Source organism: Tursiops truncatus, chromosome 8, assembly GCF_011762595.2.
Source record: "Tursiops truncatus isolate mTurTru1 chromosome 8, mTurTru1.mat.Y, whole genome shotgun sequence".
In the NCBI taxonomy this organism is placed as follows: domain Eukaryota; kingdom Metazoa; phylum Chordata; class Mammalia; order Artiodactyla; family Delphinidae; genus Tursiops; species Tursiops truncatus.
In genome coordinates, this window is record NC_047041.1 from 108,083,075 (window position 1) to 108,102,822 (window position 19,748).

A 19,748-nucleotide genomic window follows, 5' to 3' on the forward strand; every position below is an offset into this window, starting at 1 on the left:
AACTCCTAAAAGAAAACAATAACAAAACACTCTTTGACATAACTCACAGCAATATTTTTGGGGCTCTGTCTCTCAAAGCAAAGGAAATAAAAGCAAAAATAAATGGGACCTAATTAAACTTTAAATCTTAACTTTTGCACAGCAAAGGAAACACTGACAAAACGAAAAGACTTCCTGAATGGAAGAAAATATTTGCAAACTACATGACCAACAAGGGATCAACATCCAAAATATATCAACAGCTCATACAACTCAATATCAAAAAAAGTGATTAAAACATGGGCAAAAGACCGCAGACATTTTTCCAAAGAAGACATACAGATGGCCAAAAGGCACATGAAAAGATGTTCAACATTGCTAATCATCAGAGAAATGCAAATCAAAACCACAATGAGACAACACATCACACCTGTCTGAATGGTTTTCGTCAAAAAGGCCACAAATAGGGCTTCCCTGGTGGCGCAGTGGTTGAGGGTCCGCCTGCCGATGCAGGGGACACGGGTTTGTGCCCCGGTCCAGGAAGGTCCCACATGCCACAGAGCAGCTAGGCCCGTGAGCCATGGCAGCTGAGCCTGCGTGTCCGGAGCCTGTGCTCCGCAACAAGAGAGGCCACAACAGTGAGAGGCCTGCGTACCGCAAAAAAAAAAAAAGACCACAAATAACAAATGTTGGCGAGGATGTGCAGAAAAGGGAGCTCTCTTGCACTGTTGGTGGGACTGTAAATTGGTGCAGCTGCCACGGAGAGCAGTATGGAGGTTCCTGAAGAAACTAAAAATAGAACTACCATATGATCCAGCACTTCCACTCCTGGGTACTTAACTAAAGAAAATGAAAACACTAATTCAAAAAGATACATGCACTCCAGTGTTCACAGCATCATTCACAAAAGCCAAGATATGGAAGTAACCCAAGTGCCCATGAACAGACAAATGGATAAAGAAGATGTGGTGTACACAAACACACACCCTCAGCCATAAAAAAGACTGCAATTCTGCCATTTGCAAAAACATGAATGGACCTGGAGAGTGTTACACTTAGTGAAATAAGTCAAAAGAGAAAAACAAATACTCTACGTTATCACTTATATGTGTAACGTAGAAATGAAACAAACCACCGTATATAATAAAACAGAAACAGACTCAAATATAGAGAACAAAGTAGTGGTTAACAGTCAGTAGAGGGGAGTCGGGGAGCAAGACAGGGGTATGGGTGGGATTAAGAGATACAAGCTACTCTGTATATAACAAAGTACAAGAATACGCTGCACAGCCCAGAGAAGTAGAGCCAATATTTTATAATAACTTTAAATAGAGCATAACTGATAAAAATTTTGAATCACTGTGTTGTACACCTGAAACTAATATAACTCTATAAACCAATTATACCTCAATTTAAAAAAAAATGCATGCTATGTTCCACTCAATTTTGTTATGAACCTAAAATTGCTCCGAAAGATAAAATCTATTAAAAAAAAAAAAGGACTGTAGGCTCCATTTAAAAGCTTAAGGGTGTGTGGGGGCTTCCCTGGTGGCACAGTGGTTGAGAATCTGCCTGCCAATGCAGGGGACAGGGGTTCGAGCCCTTGTCTGGGAGGATCCCACATGCCGCGGAGCAGCTGGGCCCGTGAGCCACAACTACTGAGCCTGCGCGTCTGCAGCCTTGTTGCTCCGCAACAAGAGAGGCCGCGATAGTGAGAGGCCCGCGTACCGTGATGAAGAGTGGCCCCCACTCACCGCAACTAGAGAAAGCCCTCGCACAGAAACGAAGACCCAACACAGCCAAAAATAAATATTAAAAGAAAAAAAAAAAAAACGCTTAAGGGGGGAACTCCCTGGCAGTCCAGTAGTTAGGACTCGGTGCTTTCACTGCTGAGGGCCCGGGTTCAATCCCTGGTCAGGAAACTAAGATCCCACAAGCCATGCAGCAAGGCAAAAAGGAAAAGAAAAAAAAAGGGATAAAAGCTTAAGAGAAAATCGAGGCTTTGTGAGTGAAAGCTCCAACAGCCTCATCCAGGGCTCCCCAGCGTCCTCAAGGCCACTGGAAGGCACACAAGCTCGTCTGGCACAGGGAACCCAGGCCAAGAAGGCAAGGCTGGTGACGAGGGCCAGGCCAGGCCAAGGGGTGTGGCGGCCAGTACCAGGCCTCTCCTTCCCACCACGTGTGGGCTCTCAGGCAGCATCCAGCTGTCCCAGGCCCCTCCTTCTCAGGCCCCGAGCAGCCACCATCACTGGGGAAAAGGGTGCAGTCTGCGTGTGAGCAGCGTTCTGAATGCTGCCACCCCCGTGGCCCCACTCGGTCATGGACTGTGACAGCAAGAGCCGTGAGCTGGACACACGGGTCTGCAGGACACCCAAGGCTCTGCTTCTGCCCTCTAGCCCCAGACCGACAACAGGCTAGAGGGGACCCGCTCAGACATGGCCAACTTCCGGGACTCCAAAGGGGCAAGGAGCAGCAAGGTCAGGCAACCGTGTCACCAAACATGGATGCAGGCTGAGACTGGGGAGAAAGGAGGGAGGAACGCATTGCATTCTCAGCTGTGTGAGCACCGAGGGCGGGGCTCGGAGGAAGGCGGGAGATGCTGCCAGGCCCGGGGAGGGTGACCTGCTGTCTCAGTGCAGGGAGGTGGCAGGTAGTGGGCCCGGGTGGGCAGCCCAGGAAGTGTCTGCATTGGGACAAGCACAGGCCCCACAGGCGCCCGTCCTCCAGGGCTTGTGCTGCTCCAGCACAAGGAAAGGGCCTGACGAGAAGCAGGGGACCCAATGGTGTTGCAGAATGACAATGAAAGGGGCTCCACGGACACAGGGGTGGCTGGCAGCCTGGCTGGAAGCGCGTCCCACTGTCCTGCCGTGTGAAGCTGCCCCGGCCCCTGGCCTCGCACAAAGGGTGGGTCCCGCTCGTGTCCGCCCCCGGCCCAGCCAGCCCACGCCATTTCTTGCCTCTCCCCCTCGTCCTGAGATACTAGGTACATCTCTGCAAGCGGCCTCAGGATATCGTCTGGAAACAGGTGGAGGATATAAACAACGATGGGGGGGGACGAAGCATGCGGAGCCCAGGACGCAGCAGACGACCCTCGAGGGGCAGGTGGCGCTGAGCACAAACACAGCTGGGCAGGTCCCTCTAGCGGGTCAACAAGACCAGCTCTGAGCCGAGCTCAGGGCACCCAACGGGAGGGGCTCACCCAGCGTCGCAGCCGTCGCAGAGCAGCAGACGGTCCTCCCGGTCGCTCCTGCCGCACACCCCACAGAAGGTCGGGTCTTCATCCTCATCCTCCCCAAGCCTGGCGCTCTCCACTGGGATCTGGGGACAGGACAGCGTGCTCAGCACGTGGCAAGAGGGACCCAAATCCCAGAGCCGTTTATATCACGGTTTGCAATGGACCCAGAGCAGATTCACACGGGCTCCATGGGCCCAGAGCTTCTGAATTAACAAGCACCAGTGACTTTTCTGTTTTCTAACCATCTCAGGGTAGTTAGCCCTGAGAAAAAAAACGATTCAACAGAAAAAGTCTGACCCACGGAAGGGCTCCAGAGCGGAGTGGCAGGTGAGACAGCCAAACATGAGGGCTACGTTGCACGGACCACGCGGGTGGAGAACAGGGAAGCGCCGGGCTCTCGTCCCCCAAGAACTGTCCCAGGACCAAGCGAAGCACAGAAACGTGACTGCCAAATGACACTCAAACATGTGCTGCCCCACGACGATCACAGCTACTCCTCATCGCTGCCGCCAGCCCGAGCCACCTCAACAGGCTGCCTCGGTCTCCTGCCCATGAGTCCCACTGAGAAACAGCCTCTGCAGCTCACTTCCCCACGGGTGACTCGCCTGAGCCACACTCTCTGCCTTTGTTCCTGCACCAGCCAGGGACTCGGGACCCTCCCGCGGCCTCCTGGACTCTGTGCTGGGTCTGAGCCGCTCTCGGATCTCCTCCAATTGGACCTGCTGGCGTGTAAGTGGGCCCTTCACCCACCTCCCCTTCCCACACAGGAGGCGCTCGGGGCCAAGGACTCAAGAGGCAGGCACTCAAGGAAACAGAGCTTGCCTGCGGGGAAAATGCCGGCGCTCCCCAGAGACCTCGGGCAGAAGAGCAAAGCGCCCGGGGCAGGCCACAGGAGGCTCCACCAGCAGGACGGGACGGGAGCTGCTGGCCCCGACCAAGACTCCAGGAGAAGTCTGCTCACCCAGAGCCGGAGCCCTCACACATCCCTGGCTCCGCAAATAAAAAGGCACATCTGCGGCTATAAGACTCGCTGAGAAGATGTAAGACAAATCTCTACGAGTCTTTCTTTTTCTTCTTTTTGGCAGAGCCGTGTGGCTTGCAGGAACTTCCCCGACCAAGGACTGAACCCAGGCCATGGCAGTGAAAGCGAGGAAGCCTAACCACTAGGCCACCAGGGAACTCCCTCAACAAGTCTTTCTAATGCTGTTCCTCAACAGAAGACGACGTATGGAGGCCTCCCAGTCCCCAAACAGCAGGTGAGCAAAAGCACGCTTTTAAGAGCAAGGAAAACACCTTGTCCCCAGCCCTCATGCTCCTGCCACGCGCCTTCCCAAGTCTGGTCCCGAGAGAGCTGGCCCCCTCTCCCAGGGCTGGGGTCCACACCCTGACCTTCCCTGCCTGCTGTGGCTGCCGTGGCTCAAGAGGAGAGAAGCTCGGAGATGCAGAAAAGGCGTGTGGGAGTGGAGAGGAGGAAGTCTGGGAAACCGCTCCCATGCAGAGCCCAGGCTGGCCGGGCACACAGCACCACCTCCAGCACCGGGTTTCACGTTCATGGCCGCAAACGGCCTTTTAGTCGATTTCTAAAACACACGTAACTAATACTTCAGGAAAGCAACTTGCCTTTTGAAGGCATGTTTTCCCATGAGATGGGGACCAATGTAATACACAAAAGGGGGCGCCTACACTTACCTTCTTCAAGATTTTACCGCCAAATTGAGCTCGAATACAAATACATTTAAATATAGTTCGATCAACTGGACAGGAATTGGCATTCTGTAAGAAAGAAAAATCATACTTCAACCTTATAGAATCACTTTCACTATTAATACCATCCGAAAATAATTTCATTTAGAAGTCAAGACTTCCTTTTACATTAAAAATCTAATTTGCAGAATGCCTGTGTAGGCTAGGCTCTGTGCTAGGCGGCTGGGGATACAGCAGTGAAGAAAAGAGACAGAAATCAAATCCCTGCCACGTGGAGCGGTTCTCTTGGAGGGCCAGTCAGTGCTAAGAAGACAAGAGGAGGGCAAGGGGTGGCGGGACAGCTGTGTTACTGGCCAGCAGCAGGGGGCAGAGGAGAAGAGGCTGGGCGCTTGAGGCAACGCCGTTACCGTCACCCTCGCTGGGTAGGGGCAGGCACAGTGCGGCGAGACCGGCCGCGTTCCCGGGGTCCGAGTTGGTGAGGGTGGGAATAGAAAAGAATCAGGCAGGGCCGCTGGTCCTCGAGGACGGTGAAAGGCACGGGGCTGTGGGCCACGCGTCCTTTGACTCATTCCTTCTTTGAGGTTTTTCACAAAGTTCAGAAGGTAGGGAGGGGGCAGTGCTTCTAAAGCTCACCCCGCAACACTGCACCATCTGGTGAACCCCACGTGCTTTTACTGCTAATCACACGACTCAGGCTTTCCTGGGTCTATGAGATGACCCCTCAGCATGTGAGCACCGGCCAACTCGGCCTGAGCAGGCTGCCCCTGGGCCACTAAGGATTTCTGGTCCCCGAGGGGCACCGGCCCATAAACAACCCTCCTGATCCAGCGCTCCACGAGCATATCACCCCACAGTGAGCTTCACCGACCACCCCGAGGGCCTAGAGCTCGAACGAAGCAGAGATCAAGCTCCGACACCACCTGGGGCTCCAACTCCTGTTATAGAGCAGAGACCCAGACCCTTGAGAGGCCGGCCAGAGGCTGGGTCACACACACAGAGGCTAGCCCGAAGGGAGGAAGTGCCCGAAGAGAAGCCACGCACCTTGGACCACTCCACGATGCAATCGAGGCAGAAGTAGTGGGCACAGTTCTCGGGTGTCCCCACAGCCTGGTCCCTGAAAGCATTAAGACAGATCGGGCAGCTCTCCGAATCATCATCAGAGTTAAATGCACCACTGGCTTCCAGCGCCCCCCGAGTAGCCGCTGCTGCTGCTAACGTGTCCACATCGTCGCCGTCTTCTTCGGAATCCTCGGAACCTTGACAAAGAGGCAATGTTACAAGTCCACAAACCGGAGTACAGGAGGCATGCAGGCCGCAGCCGCACTCGGGTGAGCAGGGTCCCGAATCCCACACACGAGGGACAGACCCGCTCCTGCGGCCCCACCAGGACAGATGTCACCGGGCATTTTAACCCGAAGCTGCTTCCAAGCTCAGGGGACACCGGCCCCACCCCCCCAACTTGGAGCCGAATCAGAACCCTCACGAGGCAGGCAGCCTCCCGGGGCCAGCCCGCCTCTCGGCTCAGTGCAGTGGCCTCCAGAGGGCGCCACGTGCCGTCAACACCCTTCTCAAAACAGTGTCAGTGAGCCACGGCCCTCAGGAAAGGCCTCTCCTACAGGTCTTTCATTTTTCTTGCTTCAGGGATTAGAGAGCATAAATTCCTAACCCAGCAAGCTGGCCACAACAGTCCTGATCAATTTCTGAAAGCTTCTGAAGCTGGGGTTAGGCCAGCAGAAAAGGAAGGAGACACTTTCAGTTCACCAAGGCAGAGTCAACAGGTGCATTAGTTTTCTCTCCCCACTGAACTCCACTGAAATAACGCTACTTCACATGGACAGGAGAAGCAGGCTAGGGGTGTGGCAGGCAGGGTTCTTACACACCCCCGAGACCCTGCTGTCTCAAGGCAAAGGGAAACTAGAACATAACCAAATGAGCTCTTTAAAAGTAGTGTTCTCTGGCTGGTTGTAGAACGTTGCGGCCTATCCACTGAGGGGTGACTCCCAGGAGCTGAGTGACAACGGCCTCCCCTGGCAGCCGGCCAGAGACAGGACTGGAGCCCCATGCCCGCAGGGATCTGAAATCTGCTGACAAGCCGTGACCTTGGGGAGCACCCTGAGCCTCAGACGGGAACGGCAGCCCTGTGACCCCTTGATGTCAGTCGGGTGAGAACCAAGCAGAGGACCAGCCACCGGTGTCTGGACTACAGACCCATGGAACCACTGAGCACGCGGTTCTCAGCTGCTGTGTTCATGACGATCTGTTACAAACCAAGAGAAAACTAACAAAACTGGTGTCCACAAAATTTTGGAGAATGACTTTGCTCAGCTTCCTGCTTGGCTAAGGGCGTGGAGGCTGGAGGATCTGGTTCTTCCTCCGGAATTCCAGAAGGCTCAGGAACTGAAGGGAAGGCAGAGAGCTGGCCATCTGAGGGCCACCTGACCCCTCCGCGGTGTCCCACCCACGGAGGACGCCTTTGAAGTGCCTGAGGGGCAGCGACCACCAACGGAGAGGCAGCTAAAGACACAGGCAGGTGCCAAGACCCTGGGCCACCCGCCTCCCCACCCCGTCTCAGGGGCGGCCGGACCAGGCCCCAACCAGACGAAGGACCAGGCCAAAGGAGGTGCAGACACGGGTGCCAGCCCGGCGCGGCAGCTGGCAGCACAGCACGCCTGGGAACCCAGTGCAGGTGAGGGCACGGCTCACACGAGGAGGGCAGGACCACACTGGAAAGAGCTGGGAGCAACTGAGATGAGGCCGAGTAGGGAGGGGCTGCGAGCTGAGCAGACCAGGACGCATGTGCACCGCCTGGAGAGCGGGCTGAGGCAGCGGGTCAGAGTCCCAAGTCCTCATGTTTCGTCCTAAGACTTGAACAGATAATACCTATCTGAAGTTGAAAACTGAGCAAACAGCGACACAAGCAAATGACTTCCAGGAATCAACACTAGCACAGGAAAAGCAAAAAGATGAGTAGAAAGAGCTGCGGAAAGAAGGGGGACGTGGCAGATACCAGGCCCGTAAGGATGCAGGTAACTCCCTTTGAAGACACTACGTTTGAGATCTCTTAAATCCTCACCAGCCAGAGATACGCTCCTTGCCTGTGAGTTTCACTGACCGGCGCGGAAAACTAGGGGTGTCTGGTGGAGTCTTACTGCCCATCAGCTATGGCCGTAGCCTCCAGGTGCCCGCCCGCCACTGGGCACCTCCTCATCACCTGCGGGCCTGCTGGGCACTGGGCTCTACGCCAGCTGTCCCTGCACGGCACTCCCCACCAGCCCATGTCCCCCATTACCCGGCTAACCCTCCTGCCCTTCAGATCACAGCTTAGATGTGTCTTTCTGGAAGCTTCTCCTCACCAGCCCAGGCCCACAGGGGCTGAGGCCTCCCCATTCCCATGATGTCCCCATAAACACATTCTTGGCATCTATCACCTGACCTAACTGCTCCTTTACACCGTTGTCTCTGCTGCTAGGCAGTTAGCTCGGGCAGAGAGCCCCGGCTGGGCTCCCGCCTGCCCTCCAGCCTGCAGCCCCGTCCTCTGGCCTCCAGTAGAGCCTCAAACCTCTGCTCGAGGGATGAAGTGACAAAGACCTGATGTCCTCTGCCTCCAGCCTGGTCAAGGCCACATGCCTGTGCCCAAGCCCCAAGCCCATCTGCAGAAACAAGCGAAGAGCCACAACGTGACCTGCAAACTCAGCACAGAACTTCACGTGCCTGCACAGAAGTCAAAATCTAACTCTGGAAGAATATGTCACCAACACACGCGCGGTAGCAAACTCACACTGACGTGCTGTGTCAGTGCTCTTCCTTCACAAGCACTGTCCCACACGTGAGGGGTTACCTTTCTGAAACATTCTAATGTTCATAAACACAGGAGTCCAAGGACTGTGATAAAAAGACTAGGCAGATGCTTCAGGACCACACACGTCCTGAGTGGACGGCTGTTGTCAGAAGGAAAAGAGCCGTAAGTCAAGCTTCCAAAGCCCGGTGCCACATGGGGAGGGGGCTGAGCGCACCTCCCTCTGAGGGGCTGGGACAAGGCAGTCCAGCCTGGGGACCCCACAGGACACGTACCAGCCAGGATGCCCGGGAAGGCCAGGGAAGGAGGTGCCGTGAGGTCCTCAGGCGGCACTATCTCCCCGTGCAGGAGTTCAGAGGCACAAACGTCAAGTGATGTAAACATCCTGGGAATTTCTTAATAAAGTCATTCCGTGCATCTGCCAGTTCTCTCAGGGGTTCCATCAACAGCGAGAGAAGGAGCCACAGGAGGCACCGCCATCCTGCCCAGGTGGTCCCTGGGGTCAGGTGGCTCCCTGGTCAGGTGGTCCTAGGTCCCGGCAAACCTCGGCTCATGCTACCCCTGCCCTGCAGCAGGGGCTGGGGGCCTGCTCTGCCCGCAGGTCCAGTCCTGCGTTCTCCCTGGCAACGCCCTTCGCACTGCTCCCTGTTCTCAGGCATTTTAACCTCCTGCCGCCACCAAGGAAGACACCTACCCACTGTGCCATCAGCCCAACCACATCAATGCGAGCCAGCTTCCCAGCTGAAGACGAGACCCACTGCAGGGGACTGCCAGACTGCTGTGCTAGGGAGTTTCACCCCCAGCGTTCACAGCCCCAGGTGGCCAGCGCGGTTAAGGCAGCAACTTCAACAAGGCCGTTTTATGACAGCAATCCCTGTCACGAGAGAGGGGACACGCGGGGCCGCTCGAACGTCAGCGTTCTCACCAGATCCGTCTTCCAGGTGCCCCTCGTCGTCGTCGCCATCACTGTGCTCAGTGCACGTGTCGTCCTCAGAGCCCCCACTGTGGGCATCACTGCTGTCTTCTAGATGGACAGGTAAACACAGGCCCGGGGGGCAGCGTCATGGCTGAGGCAGGTTGGAAGATGCACAGAGGTGTTCAGAGGACACCTGCCCACAGGGCGCCCAGCGCTGCCCCCAGGGATGGGGGGGTGGGGCCGCATGGGGACGTGGGGAGGGAAAAGCAGCATCTTTTGCTCAATTTACATCTGTATTGATTGCATTAAAAATAAGCACCAAACAATGTGCCGCTTGTGCACTTGAAAAGCAAAGCATGAACACTTGCTCCCCAGCTCCGTGTGGAGCGGCGGGAGGGCAGCTCACCAGCATCGCTGGTCAGGGCGGCAGGACGGAGTCTCGGGTGGCCATCGGGCCCCGGGCTTCGGTCCACAAGCTCGTCCAGGCTGTCGTCATCCATTGCTGGACATTGGAGTTCAGCTCTGAAAGAAACCAGGGTCAAGTAATTTCCCGCTGTCCCACACGTTACGTAAAGCTCCCTGCCGAGAGCAATAGTCACTCTCTACACGTCACGTCCTGGTGACACATGTCCACCCGTAGCACAGGAGATATAATACGCTCAAAACTGTGCATACACACAAAAGAGACTGGCTCCTACCTACAGAGCCACGTTCAAAGTCAGATCCCAACTTATAACGAACCTAACTGAGCCTCAGACTGGCCACCTTCTTGTTCAGTCAGGCACCTACCACACCTCAACACTCCCCAGGTACCACGAGGCCAGGCTTGAAGGAAATGGCTTATCACAAGCTGAGGCAAAGCAGCGCTTTCAATGGGGGATGGTCACCAGAAGGCCCCGGTGCCAAGCAGGGCCCTCTCCCTGCACTCCCCTGGCACCTCCCTCTCAGCCCTGGCTGGCCAGCCCAGGCTCCACGCACCTGACTATAGCTGGGAGGCCAAGGTACCAGCTGACGTTCCTCTGACCTCGCCCCAGTGCATCCACAGGGCACCGCCAAGTCACCTGACTGCCCGGGGGCAGCACGGGGCCACAAGGAGCAGAGGTCAGGTTCTGCCTCTTGGCTGCCAAGTCCACCTGCTCTTGGGCTCCTGATCTCCAAGTGGGGATGCCTGTCGTGCCTACTCTGCAAGGCCACTGCCAGGATAACACAGAAGATCTAGACCAATGACCTCACAGACATAGGGGGACACAATTACCCTCCCACACCAGGGCCTCTGACTTTGGTCTCCAAATACGGGCTCCTTTCCCATCAGTGCTACTCACTTCCCAAGTGACCCCGAGAGGAAACACCTCAATGACACACAGTGAGGAAACACTGCCCCCATCCAGGTGGCACAGTGTGCTTCCAACCAAGTCCAGTCTACATGGTCAAAGGAAAGGGGTCACAGAAAAGACCGGAAGGCAGAGGCACAAAGCAAGAACCAGGCGCAGGGGGTTAGGCTGACAGCAGCGTGCCCAGAAGCCAGGAAAGGCTCTCATTCCTGGATCCTACATGCAGGCTTCTCTCCCGTGGGCTGTGGGCCACACACTGTGTATGACACATGCATCACAGAAACAAGGGAACGGGCTGTCACTACCACCATTGTACAGATGCTCCCAAAGAATGATCCCCTGATGGGGCTGAGGCCAGGTTCAGACCCCAGAACGCCTCACTTCCCATACAAAGTCCGATTCTGGGAGGATGCTTTCTAAAACAGTGAGGGCATGTTAATGCCACGAAACTGCCACACGATGCTTCCACTGCAAGCAGGCAACTGAAATGTTTAACCCCTGAAAGCCACCACCTTTCCTCTACCTAACATGCCAAGGTTAAGAAAATCAGCAACAGTCCTACTCAACTTAAGGGTCTGCACCCCACTTCTTGGTGAGTCAGCAACACAGCAGGGACCTTCCCTGTCCTGTGCCCACGTCCTGACCATGTCTCCTGCTGGAGACGCAAAGACCATGGTGCCACTGTCCGTCCACCTTTCCCCTGAGCATGATGGCTGCAGCCCATTGCAGGTAAGAAGACCTATTATCCTCTGGCTATAGCTGTCATTCTGGGACACCTGCTCTCATACTTACCCTGCCCCTACTGTGTGCAGCACGGGTCCTGCCCTGGAGAAGCACAGCCTATGAAGGAGGTAAATACTCACACCCAGGAACCTACCGAGGAAAAAAATCAGAAAATGTAACCCCCCAAAGAGACGACAGAGCACAGCCAGGGACAGTTCACACGCAAAAGGTCAAAAGCACAAACAAATAACCCCTGGCCTCTCCCTTGGTGACTGAGACCTAGGCCTGCCTGCCAGGGGCAGTGGCAGGGCCTGGCTCAGAGAGCTGTAGGAGGTCAGTGCGGCCACGATGGGATCTGGCTTGCCTGAGACACCAACTCCGGAATCAGGATGACTGACTCCCCGTGTCCCTGCACCTGTGGGGATCAGTCCCGAGAGCCCTGTGCTTCTCCATCACAGCTGCGAGGAGAACCTCCAGGCCTCCCGACAGCCCTCCCTTCCTGCATCATCGTACACAGTAACTTCTGGCAGCGCCCAGGGAAAAGAGCCGGCTAGCCTCTGAAGGTGCTTTCCAGGGCAAGCGCTGTGCGACCACGAAGGAAGAGACCACCGTTAGCAAGCCCCGGCCCCCCCCCCCCCGTAAGGAACCCTGCACTCAGAACACTGTGCGAGTGGGACCCTGGCTTAGCACCTACTGGCCCCACCAGCAGCCCCAGCTCAGACACGCCTGCTCAGATCCACCATCCCCACCTCTGCTCATATGTCCCAGACCAATGGCCAGGAAGCCCTTTCTGCGGGAAAGCCCACAGCCCCCCGGCTGCTGGCCGCCTTCGGCAGCGCCCGCAGCACTGTGGTGCTCCTGCCGAGCCTTCAGATTTAAGGGAACCTGGGGAAAAATTTAAACCAGAAAGAGTATTTCCCTCTCTTTTCAAATTCAGGGACTCAAAGCACCTGCAATCCCAACCATCACTAAGGAACCAAAAGACCTTCCGGTATGGTCACCGGCAGCTATGCCAGGACCAGAACCTGACTGCCCATCACCAGGCCCTGAGCAAGCCTGCCCGGTCCAACGTCTCATACGGGGCCAACTCTCAACTTTCATTCATCGTCTGCCACAGAGGATACAAGACCTCGAAACTGTAAACTGCAACGGAAGTCAAAAAGCTAGGGCCCAGCAAGGTCTTGGCAGGGTTGAGACAGACACCAAGAGTCCATGCTGGGAGGCTGCTAAGAGAACCAAAGCCAGGCTGGCCCTGTCACGGCCTTGCCACCAGCCTAGCGCAAAAAAAGGAACCAGCTGTTGTCATTCTGACACAACATTCTTCTCCTAAGAAAAAATACTGAGTGGTCCAGGGAGAGGGAAGGTGTGCTATGTCCCAAGTCAAACCTCACTTCAGCCTCAGGTTCTGTCCAAGTGACCACGGGCCAAAATGTGGCTCACAGGCTGACTACCATCTTGCTGCTGCTGCTGCAGAAACAAGATAAGTATATAAAAGCCAAAGTTGACAAGAATGTAAAACAATCCTTGTTATTAAAAAAAAAACATGGGCCAGGAATCAGGGCTAGGGTTAACACAGTGCCCTGGCTCCGCACTCAGGAGCTGTGTGACGTTGGCAAGTTACTTAACCTCTACGGGCTCCATTCTATGTATGTAAAACAGGAAGGCCAATACCTAGTCCCGAAAAACTGCTGTGAAGACTACGTGAGTTAAAGAACGGGAAACCATCCCGTCAACCAAACAGGCCTGTCGAAACACTGGCGAAGCCAATGAAAGCAAAGACGACCAGGAGCTGGAAACGAGTTAGCAAACGGTCACACTTCGCTCTAGGAAGGCGCCCCCCCGGAAACCCGCCTGCAAGCCCGGGGCCTCCCAGCCTCTGCGCGAGGCCTCCCGCGCCCGCAGGCGGTCACCGCCGCCCGCCAGCCCGGGGCCAGTGCGGCGCAGGCCTCGCACCGCTGGGCAGGCCGCAGACAAAGCGCGAGGCGCCCGGGGCGGCCCTCCGGCCGGGGCGCAACAGACACCCGGGAAGCTGCGGCCCAGCACGTACCCGGAACCTCGCGCCCCGCCGGCCGCTACCGGGCGCTCGCCGCCACTGCCGCAGCCGCCGCCCGAACGAGAACCACGACTAGGCCCGAACGCCACCGCCACAGCCCCCGCCGCCGCCGCCGCCGCCGCCGCCGCCGCCGCCGCCGCCGCCGCCGCCGCCGCCGCCGCCGCCGCCGCCGCCGCCGCCGCCGCCGCCGCGCGCTCCTCGACCCGGAAGTGCATGGAGCCGGCTTCCGGGGTCCTTCCACCCCGCCCTTGGCGGGAACCACTGGGACCAGGGAGGGGAAGAAAGGCCTGAGGTGGAAGAGAGAGCCGCTCCCTGAGCTTGGGGATCTCGAGGCTTTGGAAACACTGTTTAATGGGTTATCACAGTCCAAAGAGACAAGCTGCTTGGAAGAACTTGAGGTTTCTAAGTTCCTGCCTTTGGGCTGTTATGGGACTGCCCCTCCGTCGGGAAGCTGGCACAGTCCGACCCTCCGCCCGTCGCCCAGGGCGAATGGGAGCGGAAGCCTGGCACACCTAGGGTCCCGCCCCCAGCCAGGGTCCCGCCCCGTGCGATGGCCCCGCCCCCAACCCGGGTCCGGCTCCACGCGGCGCCCCCGCCCCGCCCTCCCGCCACCCCCCTCCCATCCCTCAGATGTCAAGCGTGAGCTGCGGAGAGCCGTGCCGGGACGGCCTGGTGGCGCTCCAGGGACGAGCAGCTTTGTGCCGTCCGTTCACTCCGACCAAACACTGATGGACCCTCTGCTCGGGCTCCGCCAGGCGCTGAGCACAGCGAGGACGATTCCCCAGTCCCGTGTCCCATCTTGTCCAGACACAATAAACAATGAACGTTGCGAATCACTGCGCCGCGTGGTGTGTGAGAAGCTGATTCGTGCTCTGCTAAAAAGGGCAGAGTCCGGGGCTCCGGAGGCAGGAGGACTGGCCAGTGGTAGTTAGCGGGTGAGACGTGATGGCGGAGGGAGCAGCCGTGGGGAGAGCTCGGAGAAGCTGCCGGGACCACAGAAGGGAGGCCCGCGAAGTGGGCCCGGGCGGGGAGCGGCACGGGAGGGTCCTGAGCAGGGTGACAGGCGCTGGCTGATAGGATCCCCCGGGCGGCAGCGGGTGAACAGAATGGAGCAGCGGGGGCGGGCCCGGGGGACCAGTGGGGAGGCCTCTTTGGCCAACCCCCCTTCAGGGACCCCCGTGGTGCCGGCTGGGGTGGGGCAGCGCAGGTGCGGGAAGCGATCCGCTCCTGGTAGATTATGAAGACAGAAGCGAGGGGGGCGCGGTTGTTGAGGAGTTGGATGTGAGATGCCAGGTAAAAGGGGAAACCAGGAAGGGTTCCTGGAAGCCAGGGGAAGAAGGCGCATCCAGGAGGACGCCTGTGTGGAGCGAGGTGGGAGTCACCGGTGACCCGGAGGATAGCAGCGCTGGGGGGCGGGGCAGCTGGAGGCGGTTTAACGAGAAGGCGAGCTGAGTGACGGCCGGCGAGCACCAAGCGGGAAACAAAAGTGGAGGCAGCTGGAAAGAAGGCCACCGAGAGAAGGTTGTTTTGTTTTTTCTTTTTACGAGGGGAGAAATAACCCGCGTGCTTACAGGATCCGGAAAGGACTTTGCAGAAAGGAAGAATGGATGGTGCCAGAGAGGTGAGGGACTCTGGAGGGAATCTTCTCTGTGGGCGTGTGTGTGTGTGTGTGTGTGTGTGTGTGTGTGTGTGTGGCGCTGGCACAGCATAGTACCTCTTGGGTGTCACCCAGGCCAGGTACCCAAATCCGGACACTTTAGCTCTCAGCGTAAGTATGGATCTTGTGACCTCGGAAGAGTTTCTCAATCCCTCTGTGCCTCGTTGGCTATAAAATAGTGATGTGGAGGGCTGGATGGGTGGGGTCCAGCATGCTAAACACCCTGCACCAGACACCTTCCCCTCCCTCTCAGCTTGGTCTCAGCCAGTGTCGGCCCTTCTGCACACACATGCCTACCTGCCAAAGACCACTAGATATGAGGACACCGCCCAGCAGAGGATCCCAAATCTGGGTGGGTGGGAGCACGCCACTAAAGCTCCTGGGAAGGAATTGGACAAGCAGCTTGGAGCCCCCTTGGAGCGGGATCAGCCCCTCCTACCCTCATCTGCAGCTGCTCTTGGGGCCTGCTGGAGGATTGTCATAATAAACACATGCAGGGCTTCCCTGGTGGCGCAGTGGTTAAGAATCCGCCTGCCAATGCAGGGGACACGGGTTCAAGCCCTGGTCTGGGAAGATCCCACATGCCGCGGAGCAACTAAGTCCATGCACCACAACTACTGAGCCCGCGTGCCACAACTACTGAAGCCTGCACGCCTAGAGGCCATGCTCCGCAACAAGAGAAGCCACCGCAATGAGAAGACCGCACACCGCAACGAAGAGTAACCCCCACTCGCCACAACTAGAGAAAGCACGCACGCAGCAACGAAGACCCAACGCAGCCAAAAACAAATAAATAAAAAAAGAGAGAGAGAGAGAAAAACCTGTACCTTGCAGCCCTCACTGGGCCATGGTGCATGCTGGCACACCCTACTCCTGCCCCTCACAGGCCCAGGCAGGCCCAGACACAGGATGCATGCTCCTCTCCTCGTGTGCACAGGAGGGTGGAGCTGGACAGGGAGCTCCCTTGGTTCTGTCCAGCCCAGGTCAGCCCCGTCCCCTGCCATCAGTCCTGCACAAACACACAGGGCCAGAGCCGGGGAAAGGAAACAGGCAGGGCTGTGATCCCTAACTTAGGAAGGCAGGCGTATCAGTGTCCTAGGGCAGCCACAACAAATGACCACAGACTGGGGGGCTTAAAACCACAAATTTCTTCTCTCACAGTCCAGGAGGCCAGAAGTCCAAAATCTAGGTTGACAGCTGTGCTTTCTCTGAAATCTGTAGAGGGAATCCTCTGTTTCCGCTTCTGGTTTTTGGTCCTTCAGTCTTCCGTGGCTTACGGCAGCATCACCCCAATCTCTGCCTCGGTCTTCGTATGGCCTTCCTCCCTGTGTGCCTGTACCTTTCTTAAAAGCACACTTGTCTTTGGATTTAGGACCCACTCAGATAATCCAGGATGACCTCATCAAGCTGCAAAGACCCTTTTTCCAAGTAAGGTAACATTCACAGGGTCTAGGCATTTGGATATAACATAACTTTTTGAGGTACCACCATTCAGTACACTTCAGAGGGTGATAAAGGGTGCATTTGGAACCAGCAGGACTGAGGGGGCACTGCTGGAGGTCGTTCCAGCAGGGCAAGGCAGGAACTGGGAGTCACCCTGATTTCTGGCCTGTCCCTGTCCCCGAATCCCAGACTTCTCCCCTCCAAACCTCTGCCTGTCTGCCCGCCCCAATCACGCCCAGTCCTGAAGGTGCAGGCCCTGCCCACAGGGGGCCACACCCAACACCCTGCACTTGAACTTCTATACTCAGGCTTCATGCTCCCAAGGTCCCAGGCAGGGTCAGATGTCTCCCTGGAGGCCCACACTCGGCCACCTGGGCAACACTTTTGAAGGAAGAAATGAAATGACCAAGATGGTGGGAAGAGTGCAGGAGGGGCCCACACTGGTTTTGTGGCAACTGGTGGGCTCCAGGGAGGACAAGAGTGGGGTAGTGAGCTGGGGGGCAGGAGGGCTGCAGGAGAGCAGCCAGGGTGGCTGATGCTGGGGAGGTACTGTCCCTGGGCCAAGTCGGGGGCAGAGGGGCCCTTTGTAGCTGCCTGGAGCAGGGAGAATGGGGTCCTCCAGGGAGGGCCAGGCTCTGAGGCAGGTGCCAGAGACTCTGGTTGACTTGAGGGAGGTGGGCAAACGGGAGAGTTCTTGCTTACTTTGGAGGGGACACAAAGGTCTTAAGAGGACCTTAACCCTAACCCTAACTCTCCAGACTGGATGGTGGAGAACAGGAGGGGCTCGGGCACCTCTCTGCCTGATTAGGGGTCCGGATGACCCATGATTCTGCCTCAGGGAGGCTGCGAGGGGAGTGTGAAGAGAAGGGGCCAGGGCCACGACTCCCCTGGCTGCCACCTTGGGGCTACACCAGAAATGGATGACTCCAGGTCTGAAACGCTCCGTTCCCTTGGTTTCTACAATTTTCAATGTCCCTCCAAACAGGACAGGTCAGAGGACGGGGGCAAGCTGCCGAGGGCCCTGCGCTCCGTGCCGTGGCCCCTCCGGACAGGAGTGACCAGGAGTCCCCAGGGCCGGCCCGCGGGTGTCGCGGGTCAAACCAGGCAGAAGCGGAGCCCCCTCAACGCCAGCCAGGCCGCCCCGGAGTGGGTGCAGGAGGCGCAGCCAGTAGGTGGTCGCGAGGGCACGGGCCGGCTTACGTGTGCCGGAGCCCGGCCTTCCCGGGGAGGGGCCCGGCTCGCGCGGGCCGGGGGTGCTGAAGCGCCCGGGCTGTTCCACCGCCGGGGCCGGCGTGGGTAGCGCCTCGGGTCGTACCAACCGCACCGGCCGGCGGGGGAGCTGCCCCGGGCGCCAGGCGGCGACGCGGCGCCCGCTGGCCCCGCCCGGCAGGTGGCGGCCCCGCCCAGAGGCCGACGTGCGGAGAGGAACGCGCCGGCCGCGCCCGCGAGGCGCCGCGCGACGGTGGGCGTGGCGTCCCGTCCCCGGCTCTCACACAGTGGCTGCGGCGCGGCAGGGCGGGCCCGGCTCGGCCGGCCATTGGCTGCGGGACCTGTACATTTGCATACGGGCCGGGCGCGGAGCGCGGAGCCGGCGGGGGCGCGAGGGGGCCGCGGCCGCCGCCGAAGTTGGGCAGAAAGCCGGCGACGGCCCCGTGTTGGGGTCGCAGGTGACGCGCGAGGGGTCCCAGGCCGGCGGGCGGGAGCTCGGACCGGGCAAGGGCAGCGGGATCGGACAGCCAAGTTGGAGGGGAGGGAAGGGTCGGGGGCTCGGGACGACCCTTCCGCCCGCACGGCGGTCCCTCCAGGCGCAGGGCAGCCACTGCCCACCGCACACTGCGCTGCTCCGGACCCACTGTGCGTGTGACAGCGGCTGATCTGTCTCTGGGCTGCGCGACCGCCCCGTCCCCTCTGTGACCCTGCAGGGCAGGGGACGGCCACATCGGGTCAGAGGGCGCGCGCCAAGGCGGGTGGTGGGCAAAGGCGCCCCGTGGACTGGGTGTGCTTTTCTGCGACCAGCAGTGGGCTGAGGGAAAACGGGGGGCATTCAGGGAACTTCACTGTCCTCCGCACGAGGAGGCTCAGGTTGGACCAGATGCCCTCTTGGAGGGAACTCTCTTTCCCTTGTGTGTCTCAGGGTGTCAGGATGTGCAGGGTTCCTGGGACGGCCTTCCCGATGTCGCCAAGCTTAAGGCAGTCCTGGGCAGGCACGGGTGCCGGGGTTCGAGCCTTGGACGTTGGAACAAGGACCTCCAGAACCAGCCTCTTGAGGGCTACCTCTGAGGACTTCCTTGAGGACAGTGGTGACAGATTTGACTTTTCTGTGCACTCTGCCACTTCAGCGAGGCCGCTAAGGGAGGCGGGGCTCTGAAGACCCTTTTGTGGCACCCCTGACACACCCTCCCAGGGGCGGGGGCTCCTGGAGGCCCGCTTTCCTGTTAGGGATTCTTGAGTTCACCGTGAAAATCCTATGGTTGTGGAGCCGGCCCAGAGCAGCCTCTGGGCCTGCAGACGCCAGGAGGCCAGCAGCAGGCTCTGTCCCCTCTCCCAGGTGGTGGGGGCTGATGGCTGGGGCAGCCTGGGGGGAGGTAGGCTTAGTCGGGGCCTTGTGTGGACTCGGACTCCCCTTTGGAGGGACCCTGTCCTAACTGATGGTCGATGTGGTGTGCTGAGTGTCACACCCAGCAGGCTTGGCAGGGCCAGGTTCTGCAGGTGGCAGGGAGGCTGTTGGTGGCTTTGGGGCTGAGAACCAGCAGAGCTGATTTGCTGCCACTGGGTGATGACTTACTCTGGGCAGCCGTCTGTGAACCCTGGTGTTCTCAGCCAGCCCTGGAGGGCCCTGCTGTGCGGGGCGGGGGGCAAGCAGGAACTCTGAGGCCAGTCGGGGCACCAGTGCCTTCCCCCCAACCCAGTC

The 19,748-nt window shown here is 58.2% G+C and overlaps 1 protein-coding gene across 24 annotated transcripts in view; it reads right to left on the reverse strand.

Moving 5' to 3' along the window:
- The window catches only part of PHRF1 (PHD and ring finger domains 1), a 28,271-nt gene extending 14,387 nt beyond the window's left edge, over positions 1-13,884 (reverse strand). For 10 of the 24 annotated variants that reach the window (XM_033861539.2, XM_033861532.2, XM_033861531.2 and 7 more), the window contains exons 1-7: positions 13,732-13,883; positions 11,754-11,834; positions 10,037-10,152; positions 9,640-9,738; positions 5,960-6,174; positions 4,904-4,987; positions 3,179-3,297 (exon numbers count right to left, since the gene is read on the reverse strand). In XM_033861539.2, the coding sequence (XP_033717430.1) occupies positions 3,179-3,297; positions 4,904-4,987; positions 5,960-6,174; positions 9,640-9,738; positions 10,037-10,130 (611 nt within the window). In that variant the 5' untranslated portion in view covers positions 10,131-10,152; positions 11,754-11,834; positions 13,732-13,883. Of the gene's footprint in view, positions 1-3,178; positions 3,298-4,903; positions 4,988-5,959; positions 6,175-9,639; positions 9,739-10,036; positions 10,153-11,753; positions 11,835-12,048; positions 12,286-13,731 lie in introns of those variants that run through there. The other 14 variants (XR_004527741.2, XR_004527740.2, XM_033861545.2 and 11 more) reach the window with 7 other exon arrangements.
- Positions 13,885-19,748: the final 5,864 nt, after the last annotated feature.